Genomic DNA, 12,625 nt, shown 5'->3' with positions numbered 1-12,625 from the left:
TGGGCATTTTCAGTAGACTATGATCATAGCCACTTAATGTTGGAGAAGTTTGATGACAGGGAGTGAAGAAAGGGATTTCAAGGGATAATTCTGTATTTAGGGCAATTTGGTTATCCTGGGCAATTGTATTTCCACTCTTTATAAATATATATGTAAATGTTACTATTATATATAAGTACACTATTCTTGATAATATTGTTATACTTTCATTCTTCTCCTTAATAAGATGGAGATATTATAAATTGGATCTTTGTACAATGAATTCTTTGCCATCGTTTCATTAAAGACTCTACCTTTGCACACAAGAACAATTGTTATGCTGGCATTTAACTATATTGTGAATGTTGGAGTTTGCAATAAGCATTCTTCTAATTCAGGTCTTGAATATAATTTGCAATTTCTATGGCAGCAGCATCCTGTAGGGCTGTGTCATATTTCACTAAGCACTTAGGAAGCACTTTTCTCCTTTGTTGAAGTTTAAGACTTTGTATTAGAGAAATGTGTGATAAGTTTTAACTAATAAAGGCAGAGATCTATTGTTCATATTTTTTTCTTTTATTGATACTTCAGTCTAACATGAGTTGCAGTCACTAGCTGCCCCTTTCCTGGGAATAAAAACAAGTCTAAACACTACAAAATAAAAGCAAAAACCAGAAGTGAGCTCCAGTAGTTTACTTACTATTTTCAGACACTTTATGATTGGAAATCTGTTATTATTTCACTTGTATAAACACATATTTGCTGAAAAAAAAACCCGCACACCACCAACTCTCTCCTCTCCCCCCAAACCCTGCTAAATGAAGTTCCTTCTGGCACAAGGCATAACAGAAGTGCTGTAAGTACTATATAAGTGTTATAAATATTTATGTTTTATAAAATTTAAAATATTTCAGCTGGCCCCTACTTGTCATATCTCTTCAGGAAGAACACAGGTACCTCAGTATGTATTTTTGTGTAGTAAAACCTAGATATGGTTCAGTGAGGTTTCTAAACAGTCTTTGTGGCTGATATTTAACTCACATGCTCAGAAGAAGGGCTATGAAAAAAACATGTGCAAGAGCTGCACCCTACAGACATAGCTGCCAGAAATTTACTCTGGATACAAGGAGGCTCACGGGACTGGTTTCTGCTCTCTACAACTACCTGGAAGGAGGTTGTAGTGAGCTGTGTGCCAGAGACTTCTCCCAGGCAACAAGCGATGGGACAAGAGGAAATGCTCCATCCCTGGCGGTGTTCAAGGCCACGTTGGATAGAGCCTTGGGCGACACGATTTAGTGTGATGTGTCCCTGGCCATGGCACGGGGGTTGGAACTTGATGGTCTTAAGGTCCTTTCCAACCCTAACTATTCTATGATTCTATGAAATGGGCTGAAGTCGTGCCAGGGGCAGCTTATACAGGGTATTGGGATAAATTCTTCACCAGAAGGGTTCTCAGGCATTGGAACATGCTGTCCACGGAGGTGGTGGAGTCACCACCCCTGGAGATGTTTAAAAGATTATACAGATGTGCTTAGGGACATGGCTTAGTGGTGGACTTAGCAATGCTGGGTTACTGGTTGGACTCGATGATCTTCAAGGTCTTTTCCAACCTAACAATTCAGTGACAGACGTCTGGACCCATTACTTCTGTGGCCAAAGAAGCAGGCAAAAAGAAACCCAAGCATCAGGTAATAGAGGCCCGCAGCCCGTGCGCTGTCTCAAACCTACCGGCTACCGGTCACGCCGGTACAGCCGTCCCCTCAGGTGACTTCGAGCTCCGTCTCAGTAAAGACTGGGGTCGCCTGTGCCCCGCTGCACACTGGGTGTTGGAGTCCTTTCGCCCCCGCCGCGCGGTGCACGCTGGGAGCTGTAGTCGCGGTGCCGCGGAGCTCACCGAGGCTGTGCCGTCTTCGTTGCCCCACCCTGACGGAGGGGCTGGCGTGCAGAGCTCGCCCTGGGTCGGCTTCAGCCGTGGGCGTGAGGAGGGCTCGGCCTCCCTCCGCCGTTCCTCGGTCGCTGGCGGGGGAAAGATGGAGGCGCCCTGGCGCCAGGGCGGCCGGGGCCGCGGCCGTGGCAGGCCCGGAGAAGGGCTCGCTGCCCGTGGAGGGGCAGCTGCCCGGTCCCCGGCTGCCAGGGCCCGCGGCGGTGCCTGCGCTACGGCCGCGGGGTGTAGCGGTGAGGCGGCCAGCGGTGAGTGTCATGTTCTCCCCCTTAGCCGTGTCCGTTCGGGGGCTGCAGGGCGCCGGACTGGGGAGCCGGCTGTGGTCCGTAGCGCAGCCGGGCCTCGGGGAGCCCCCGCGAATGCCCAGGTCGGGGCTCTCCCCGACGTCGAGTGGAGGGAAGGCGGGCGGTGGACGCTTGTGTGGCCGGCGGGCCCGGCGCGTCTCCTTGCCGCTGGGCGGTAGCGAGCCATGGTGCTCGCTATGTGCCGCCACTGCCTGTGGGCACCCCTGGGGGAAACGCGGGGCCCGGGCAGCGGCGCGGGGCTGTGTCCTCCTTGGGTGCAGGGTTAGAACCCTCCAAGCTGAAGAATCTAAAGTAATGGACCAGCTGTTCTTCAGTGCCGTTGAAAAGACTCGAGAGAGTGCTGCCCACTAGGGACAAGCTTGAGGTGCTCTGGTCAGAGTGACACGGTGCGGGCTGCCCTGTGCATGGGCGTGCTGCGGGTGCAACCTAATATTTTGCAGGTGGAGAAGTGCCAAAGAGTGAGCTCTTTTAAGTGGCATCACAAGTTCTTAAGGAAAGCCCTAAAACTAGGTTTGACGCAACCCCAGTAAATATATTGGGCGCAGTAGTCTAATATGGAAAACTAGGAGTCCTGTGATGTGCTGAAGACCTTTATGTCTCTGTGATATGTTATCTTAAAGGCACTTTGTTTTATTATGAGCTCTGCTAAATTACTTTTTTTTTTTTTTCATCTGAGAATCTTTCTCTATTTCACATGCAATACCTTCAACAAAAGCTGGTAATACCCCGTCTTGTTCAGTGTTTCCATCTGTGAAGTACTGTGAACCCAGTATTACATTAGAGTTGTTGGGTGGAGGGAGATCAATAAAAGTAATAATTTAAAAAATCCCAAATGCTGGGAGAGGCACCTGTAGGCAAATTATAACAATTGCACTTGTCAAGAATTGCCTGGGGCCTTTTTTTTATGTGTGTTTGTTTGTGGGGGTTTGTTTGTTTTTATCAGTTTTTTTTTTTCTTCCTCATGCTATGAAAGTTGTGTCTGTGTGAGGTGTGTGTTGTGGGTTTTTTAAAATATCCCTTTCATAAAGCAGCATTATAGATGAGTATGTTCTAGTCTGCCTGGTTGGATTTGTCAGCAGTAATTGACAGATAATAGTTCCTCCTGTGAATTTTATGGATAATGCACATTAAAGAAGAAAATACAGTTTATCTCTTCTTGTGTGGTATTGCAAATGTAGCAACACAGTGCCCTTAAAAGCATAAAATTATCAAACTCCTTAAAGAAAAGGACAGTTGAAAGTATGTAGACCTGAATGTGGTGTTATGAGTAACTGTAATGATATTAATCTGTTCTCTTAATAGAACTATCTTCACAGAAGAAATTTGATGAAATTAAGAAGGCTAATCAGGCTGCAGCAAAAAAGCTGGTTGAAGACCAGTTTTGCTCCTCATCTGAAGAGGATGATGAAGATGCTGAAGTAAAACAAGGAAAGATTTTGGCCAAAACTTTTACCATTTACACCAGTCAAACTGGTAATTTTTTTTCATTTATTGACTTTTCTTTCAGAATGAAAGCTTAAACAATAGTGTATTGTTGGCTGTGTATTAAAATTTTTCAGTAACTGGAGGTTAAGCACTTTATTCTTACGTCTTGTATTAAAAATACTTGTTCCCAGCGATGCATGCTGGCAGTATTTCTTGCCTTCTTATGTAGAATCAATGGTATAGTTTTGAAACTGTCTTAAGTACTTCTAATAATGTAGTTTTGTAGTAATATATGACTGGCTTCTGTTCAGAGGAAAAACATACATTTTTACAGCAGTCTCAACATGTCTAGAATAGCAGATCAAACATTACTGATTGCTTTAAAAATCTTTATACATTAAAGATGGAGATGCAAGTGAACTGGAACGTACAAGACAGTACATGAATGAAGCTTTTCAGTCAGGGGCTATGACATGTCTGATCTGCATTGCCTCAGTTAAAAGGAACCAAGCTGTAAGTATTTTTCAGTAGTCTTTTAGAATAAAGCAGATATAACTGAGTAACTTGTGTTTAATTGTATTACTAAGGTGATTCTTGGTATTGATGTTTTTAAATTGGTAGAGTACTGATGCAACATTCGGCACCTTTAGATTTTTCAAATGTGTGAATAAGTGCTTAAATATGTATAGCTTGTAATCAGAATGGGGAATTTTTGACATATGTTTGCTATCCTAATGTAAAATAGTTATTTCTGAATTACAGAGAGTAGCGAATGAAAAAGTGAAGTACTTGAAGGCCAGTGCTTGCAATGGTATATTCAGTAAGGCTACGTCGTAACAAATACCAAGGCAAGAAATAGGAAGCTAGGAAATATTATTGCTGGATTTATAACAGGGGACCCAAGATAAACTTTGCTGCTCCAAATGCTAATCAGGTGAAAGAGAAAGGTGGCAGATCTGAGAAGGCTGACTTACTTAATATAGCTACATTTTTCATGGGAGAGATTTCAGGACAAATCTTTTTCACTTTCATTGTTATGTATCAATGTCCCTTTGATGTTCAAAGGCCCAACCCTGTTCCTGTTGGTTACTTGCATCAGTTATGTTTGCAGCTGTATGTTTGATATTAAAAGAGAAAAAAGTGCAGAAAATCTTGAATTTGTTATGCTAGATGTACATGGACTACAAGTATCCGATGAAAATGTAGTAATTAACTTTTTTTTTTAGAAAGAAATACAATGTTTTGTATGAATTTTAGAATACTTAATCCGTATTTCTTCAGACCTTAATGTATATGTTTGTTTTTAAGTTCTGTGTCTCTTGAGAGTTCATCTTATCTCAGCAGAAGGGAGCTGATTTTATAATTAGGTGGTTTGTTAGTTATCTGGAATCTATAACATTTCAGTCAAGTGTATTTATTTTCTTAATGTCTCCCATTTAGCTTTAGTTTTTTTTTACTTTTACAAACTTACATCATCACCTTTGTCCTCTAAAGCTGTGGGGAAATTCTTCTTGTTTTCACAGTATATAATTTATACTGTGAAATATACATAGCAATGTCACAAGTTATTAAAAAATAAGGAAATGAGAACTGATCTTTTTCTGCTGCTTTTCTTTTACCAAATATCAATATGTGTAAAGTTTCCAAGTCATAAAACTACATTTTTGTTATTTAAATAGCTTTTCAGCAGCAGGCTCTTAGGGAAGTACGGTGATTTCACCCCAGAACTGACAGAGAGGTACACTGGGAGCAGCAACATAAATGCTTAGTGATGGATGCAGGATACTGGCAAAATCAACTCTCTTGAGCAGATTCGCTTTTAATTCTGTTCGATTTTATACCTCTCTTGCTCTTTGAACTAGACACTAGGCTGAAAGCACACTTCCAATCAGAACTTATTCTTACCAGCATTGTATGCAAATCCTGAAGTTTGAAACGGGGATAAAATCTTATTAGTACTTCTGCTGCCAAGATGTTTAGAGACATAGTGTATGGAATGGGGAGAGCTGAGCCTGTTTAGTCTGGCAGAGAGGAGGCAAAAGGATGTTGTCCAAGGATGTTGTGATTGCTCCATCCCTGGCAGCGTTCAAGGCCAGGTTGGATGGAGTCTTGGGTGACATGGTTTAGTGCGAGGTGTCCTTGTCTATGGCAGGGGGTTGGAACTAGATGATCTTAATGTCCTTTCCAACCCTAACTATTCTATGATACAGTTGCAGCCTCTGTTCAGTTGGAGTTGTGAAGGTGGCTAAAGCCAAAGTCATCTTTATCGTGACAGGAGTGTAATAAAAGACAGTGGCACAAACTGGGGTTTGGGAGGTGTAGACTGGGGGCTAGGAAAGGAGTGTGACACTTGGAATAAGTTGCCCAGGATGGTTGGTTGTGGAATCCCCATCCTTAAGGATTTACCAACTTTGTTAGGCAAAGCTGTGAGTGAGCTAAGTTGGCAACAGCCTTATTTTGAGCATGAGGTTGTGCTACATGATCACCAACAGTGTGTTTAAATCAGTATTTCTATGATTGTATTTTGGGTTCTATATGCTGTGGCAAAAATTTCCCAGAGGAACAAGAAAACAGGTATGAATCAGGAACAGTAAAACTGCCTATATTAATCTAACAATAGGTATAATCTATTTTTGGAAACCCATTTTTTAAATTGAAAAATAGCAATCTTGTATTTCTTTAGATACTGCAGATGTTCATCAACAGAAACAAAAAATAAATACAATATGAAGCAGTAGACACTTATATCTGCTCTTTAGGTCTGGAGCTGTTGTGGATGCTTTTGCATATTTCACTTGGTGTGTATCCAGAAGTGGGCCAAGGACAGCCTTTTTCTTGTGTCTTCTGTGACAGATGATGATTTTGGGAAGAAGGATTATCCCTGGCCATGGTGAGCTTTTCGTGGTACACTTAAAAAGATACTTCACTTAGACTGACTTTGCTTTTTTTTTAATTATTTTTACGTTTTCAATAAGATGATTCAGGAGTATTTCAAGAGGTATTAAAAACCTGCTACATCAAAGTTGTTTCTGAGAAGGTAGCTTATTTTGCATGTATCTCAGCTTCTAATACTTGTTTCTGAATTGCTTTCCATATTTGTCTGTTACTTTTAAAGTTGCCACTGTGAAAGAAATAAATAAACTAAACAAAACAAAAAAAAACCCAATGGTTCTAAAATAGCAAGATTTAGAGATTTATTATTTTTTAGTCTCTGTATAACTCGGGCACTAAAGCCAGTCTTGCACTTTTGTGTGGGATTGTATAAAGAAGAAGGTAGTATTGTTGCTGTATGAATAATGAAGTTTGCTTTCTCAGTAGTTTTGTGTCTGAAAGTTCATTCAAAGTTTCTTTGTGATGTTTGTTCTATGCTTTATTTGCCCATTTACTTTCATGTGGAAACTTATAGTAATATCTGTGAGACAGAGTCCTCTGTCAAATTTGGCTGCAAGGGCCTGGTGGATTCAAAAGCTCTGTTCATGTGGGATCTCCGAGAACAGGAAATAAGATACAAGCTTTTCGGCTGGCAGTGTCCAGGTTGATAATGCCTATTTTACTACAGTTCTACTCCTAGCTTTGTGTTTAAGCAAAATGTTTATAATGAAAACAGTTTCAAGGAAATGGTATTTTATTTAACTTTTAAGCACATGATAAAACTGCGCAGTCACTATGGATGAGTGGTGTATGGCCTGTAATGTATTATATAGGGGCAAATTGACATTCTGTTTGATAAAAATGAGTACATAGGTCTTTCAAAGCTTCTATTCTCTGAGGAGGAGCTCCTTGTCTTCTCCTGTTGTAGCCAGAAATGGGAGGTGCTTTGTTTCTTCTTCCTTGTATTGTGTTCCTTATCCATGGCTTGCACCAACGATCCTTTAAAACCTGTGGCACTAACAAGTTGGAATCTGTCTACGCTTAGGAATAATGTATTTTTTACTATGTGACACCTTCAAGGATAACAAATAAAGATGTGCATCTTATGATTGCTAACATGCTGACCTGATACAATCTAAAATCTTTCAGATAAAATTTTAAATATTATGCATAGTTTGGTTAGCATCACTAACTCTTGTTTTACATAGCTTATAAATTGCCACTGGTAAACCCCTGGTTTTTATCTCTTTTGATTAGTTCTGTTTAAGTAGGTTAACTCTATGTTGCATACATTCCTTTGGTATTACTTGGCATAAAAATTGTTCTGTATGCTTCCTACACTGAGAAAGAGGATTGCAGTGATAGGACAATTCCTGAGACATTCTAATGAATGTATTGTAAAATCTGACCTATAGCAAGACTATTGTTGTATATTATAAATTTAGTTATGTTGTTATTGGTTACATTTGTTGTAAAAATGTTAATTGGTAGCCTGGTGACAGTCTTGGGAAACTGAAAAAATAAAAATTGCATTTCTTTTTAAAAAAATCTGAATAAAATTGCTTTTCTATTCACTCCTTTTCCCTTTGTTGTAGTCCAAAATGCAGGTTTGAATACAAACGGTCTGAAACTCCCAGTAGGTATTACTGTTACTGTGGAAAAGTGGAGAACCCAACACTGGACCCATGGCTGGTACCTCACTCCTGTGGTCAGATATGTGAGAGGGAATTCAAACCTCCTTGTGGTCATAAATGTTTGCTGCTTTGTCATCCAGGTAAATCCTTTGAGTCTCTTGGCTGTAGGACCTGCATTTATGCAGCTATTACATAGTTTAATGTAAAATCTGCCAACTACATTTAAAATTCTCAGAGTAAACCAGGTGTGTTCCAGGTTACATTCACTTAAATAGCCATTAGTGAGATGTTCTTTTTCCTGTACTTAGGACCCTGTCCACCTTGCCCAAAGATGGTCACAACAACCTGTCACTGTAAGAAAGCTAAACCAGTGCCCCGAAGGTGCAGTGCCAAGGAATGGTCATGTCACCTGCTGTGTGGACGAACACTACTGTGTGGACAGCACACCTGTGAGAATCCCTGTCATGCAGGTAGACCTGCCCTCTTAAATTTCAGAAGAGTAGCTGTTTGAATTTTAAGATACGTCATTCTTTTGCAATTCCTGCAATTCCATGTCACTTTGCAATTACACACAGGAGATTGTCAGCCTTGTCCGCGAGTCAGTAAACAACGGTGCATCTGCGGAAGACAGACAGGAGAGAGACTTTGTGCAAGTCCTCAGTGGCAGTGTGACCAGGTGTGTTGAAGCTGTCCTTTAAAGCTTATTTCTCATCTTATGTAACATTTTATTACTCAGTGTATTGAGGATTGGAAAAACTCATTCAGTAAGAAAACTAATTTTTTTAGGTTTTGAAAGTGCAGTCAGAAATGTAGCAACATTGTTTGAGAATGGATTTATTTGGTGGCCAGGTTAATTTCTGACAGTAGTCAAAATGCCACTGTTTTAGAGTTGTACTGCTGTTAGCATTGAATTTGATCTTGAATATTCTGTTCTCTCATACTTGAGGGTGAAATTTCAGTTGCTGTCTTGAAAAATCAGCATGAAACCATGGCCTTGTAGAGTTTCATGCTTCCTTCTAGTTACTGTAACAGAATGAAAGCTTTGATTTATTCTTTGAAGTGTATTTACAGCTCATTCTTAGGACCAAGTCAACAGATTGACAGACTAAAAAATAATGTAAAACCAAAATTCAGTGGCAGGGGTGAGATAGCAGCAGGAGATACTTGGTCATTACGATCCCAGTAAGAAAGGCACTCAGCCTCGGTAAAGTATCAGTTAAAATGTAGTTTATCTCAGCTAACACTATAGAAAAAGGGAGCATAATATAAATAATAGCATAGCGCTTTAGGTCTAGGAGTCCCAAGCTGTTTAGCATTGAATGGGCACCTGATCCAGGTGCAGGGTGCAATGCAGACCACATCTGTAGTTAACCCAGTTTGGTCATTGAGGCTGTTGAAGGATTTTGTTATAAGAAGGCAACTCTGTTTATCATTTCTGCTGTCAGACAGGCTGTTCAGATGAGAACTTCTTGCTGCGCTTTTTAGATAAGTTTAAGGATGTGCAGATGATATAATCACCGCTACCAAGCGGGAGCTGCCTCCAATCTCCCTTTGCTACAATAAGTTTATCCTGTGGCTAAGGAAAATGTGCTGCACAACATGGGCCTGAAGGACAAGCTGTATGTGCAGCACAGGACAGGCCTGGCACTACTCAGGTTAACTCTTACGTGAATTACTAACTCCTCAATATGCAGGGGGCTTCCAGTCAGTATCAGTTATTTGATGAACTCAGCAAATACAAGATTTGTTTACAAAATTAAGAAAAAGGCATCTCTCACCCGTAGTTTATCCCTTTGGGTTGCATTGTCTTGGTATGTAATTCTGTTACATTCCATTCACTTGATTTCTCTGAGTTTTCCAGGTGTGTGGGAAATGTTTGCCTTGTGGTAATCACACATGTGAACAAGTTTGTCATGCTGGTCCCTGTGGAGACTGTCCTCGTTCTGGGAAAAGGTCCTGTCCTTGTGGAAAATCAAGTAAGTGGCTCTTGGTTTTGTGATGCTTTTTTGTTTTTTTTGTTAGTTTTTTGGTTTGGTTTGGTTTTTTTTTAATATATGTTTGTTTTCCTTCTCCTTTAAAAGCTAAAATAAGAAAACAAAAGTTATCCAGTCTTTGACAGTGAGTAGTTCAGCTTAATTGTACAGGGCATGAGCCATAAAAAGTTTTTACAAACAGTGAACTTTGACAGCTTTTATCAACTGTTTTGCTTAATTCTTTCAAAGCTTTATTTAGTACCAGGGGTTTAATTGATGATGTGAATAATTGAGTAATTCTAGAGAAGCTTTCAAAAAAAGTGAGAGAATTGGCATTTGAATTCCTACTACACAGCGCATTTTTCTTTTTCTAAATATTTTTGCCTTCTTTTTTCACTAAATATTTGCTCATACTTCTCTCTCTTCATCTAGAGTTTACATTGCCTTGTACAGAAGATGTGCCCACCTGTGGTGATAGTTGTGACAAAGTTCTGGAATGTGGCATCCATAAGTGTTCACAACGCTGTCATCGAGGTCCCTGTGAAATATGCAGACAGGTTAGTCTTACCCTAGCAGGTTCACATTGTGTTAGGGCTTTTAAACACTGTATACCTGGAACAGTGCAAGTCTCCTGCGAAAAATGAAATCATATCTATCACAAAGTCTATGACTTTCTGTTCATTGAAAGCAACATGTTTTTTTTCCATATTCCTCTCCTGCTCCAACACAATTGTGAATTAATAGTTGAGTTTTATGTATCTGAAATAATACGTAGATAAGTTTTTTATTGTTTTGGCTTGTTTTTTTTGATGTTTGGGTGGGTTTTTTTTTTATTAATCATGGTCTAAAAGACACTTTTTTTTCTCAGCTCTTTTAGCTTCCTTAAAGCTTTGTCTTTTGCTATTTCTTCATTAGTGAAATGGAAGATGCTGTAACAAAGCATTAGTTCATTACTAGTAAGATTTTTTTACTCTGGTCTGGATCTATGGAGCTTCTGTGGTCTGGCCTATAAAGCTGTTGCTCTCTCTGCTCTTCCTCTCTGCTGTCTTTTCCTGAACCAGGTTTGCTACAGAGTCTACGGTGAATGTAGTTAACACATGATAGCTGGGGTAATGGTCAGATAAATCTGGTCACCTAATTCTTAAATTATCTATATACACAATGGATGAATCTCTTTTACTGTGCAGGAAGGGTACTTTTTTGTATGTTTTTTTTCTGCATTTACGCTTGTCATCTTGCACTACACACTTGAGTAGTTCTCTTGAAATGGCTTTCCCCTCAGTGAGACCAAAGTCACAGTGAGGTGCTGTCTGGAGCACAGTGTTTGCAGTACCAACGCAAGGTTCCCAAGTAGTTATTTCACAGAGAGGTTATCTGCTCAGAGCATTTGATATGCTTCCTGTTGTGATAAAGCACTGTAATGTTTTGTTCCCATGAAATCTTTACAGCTGGTAGAAAAATATTTTATTTTCCACTCTTTTTTTTTTTTTTTTGTGTGTGTGTTAAAAATACCTTGCTTTTTCCCCCTGTCTTGCTTCCCAGGAAGTTGAAAAACAGTGCCGCTGTGGGAAGCACACTAAACGCATGCCATGTCATAAGCCATATCTGTGTGAAACAAAGTGTACTAAAATTCGTGATTGCCAAAAGCACCAATGTAGGAGAAAGGTAAGCGTCCAGAGATGATCTTTCTCAAACATATTATTTAGGTAACTTTGTTTTTCTTTAGATACAGTGTTTTATATTATGTATAAATCACATCAATCTGTTGTTCCGCCTCATGTTATTGTAAAGAGAGAAGAGTTTTCTTCAACATTATTCAAATTAGTTTGCAGTGTACCAGAATTCTCTGAACAGCATGTCACCAAGGAAAACTCTGTGGCCTCAAAAACTGGAAGGGGGTTTTGACAACTTCTCTATTTCAGAAGGCAATTCTACTTTCAGATACCATAAAAGTCAGAGAAACTCTCTAAGACTCGATTCGGAGTTTTAGAAAGCAAGCATTCTTTATTGCAGCACTGGGCACACACGCAAATAGCCTCAAAAACTGGAAGGGGGTTTTGACAACTTCTCTATTTCAGAAGGCACACAAAAGTCAGAGAAACTCTCTAAGACTCGATTCGGAGTTTTAGAAAGCAAGCATTCTTTATTGCAGCACTGGGCACACACGCAAATAGTTTCGCAAAGGTGAGCACGCCCAATACTTGCTGACAGTGGGTATATGTATTTATCATACTCATGCATATTCATTGTGTTTCAAGGAATTAATTATAATATTTGCATTCTAATTACACCTGGGCTTTCTTGCTGAGTGGGGGGTGTCTCTGGCTCTTCCTCACTGTGTTTACTGCATGACCTTGGTGCTTGCACATGCTTGCAAGGTCCTAGCGCTGAGTTAGCAGTTGGCATATCCTTGCTTTTGTTCAGTTCCAGTCTCACTGATGTTGGGTGCCACTGCTATCTTAAAGGCTGGCATCCTTGGTCTTATTTACTGTCTCC

At 40.1% G+C, this 12,625-nt stretch overlaps 1 protein-coding gene across 1 annotated transcript in view; it reads left to right on the top strand.

Moving 5' to 3' along the window:
- The first annotated feature begins 1,964 nt into the window (after positions 1–1,964).
- The window catches only part of NFXL1 (nuclear transcription factor, X-box binding like 1), a 47,430-nt gene continuing 36,769 nt past the window's right edge, over positions 1,965–12,625 (top strand). The window contains exons 1-10 of the mRNA XM_057431056.1: positions 1,965–2,169; positions 3,529–3,699; positions 4,055–4,164; positions 6,411–6,541; positions 8,118–8,296; positions 8,465–8,626; positions 8,732–8,832; positions 10,018–10,132; positions 10,562–10,686; positions 11,672–11,794. Coding sequence (XP_057287039.1) covers positions 2,010–2,169; positions 3,529–3,699; positions 4,055–4,164; positions 6,411–6,541; positions 8,118–8,296; positions 8,465–8,626; positions 8,732–8,832; positions 10,018–10,132; positions 10,562–10,686; positions 11,672–11,794 — 1,377 coding nt within the window. The 5' untranslated portion in view covers positions 1,965–2,009. The remainder of the gene's footprint in view (positions 2,170–3,528; positions 3,700–4,054; positions 4,165–6,410; positions 6,542–8,117; positions 8,297–8,464; positions 8,627–8,731; positions 8,833–10,017; positions 10,133–10,561; positions 10,687–11,671; positions 11,795–12,625) is intronic.

This window comes from Pezoporus wallicus, unplaced genomic scaffold, assembly GCF_028554395.1.
Source record: "Pezoporus wallicus isolate ANWC-B61680 ecotype Strahan unplaced genomic scaffold, APGP_CSIRO_Pwel_v1 contig_7684, whole genome shotgun sequence".
NCBI classification, from domain to species: Eukaryota; Metazoa; Chordata; class Aves; order Psittaciformes; family Psittacidae; genus Pezoporus; species Pezoporus wallicus.
Note: the sequence above shows the minus strand (reverse complement) of the source record. Positions and strands in the feature narration are given on the sequence as shown.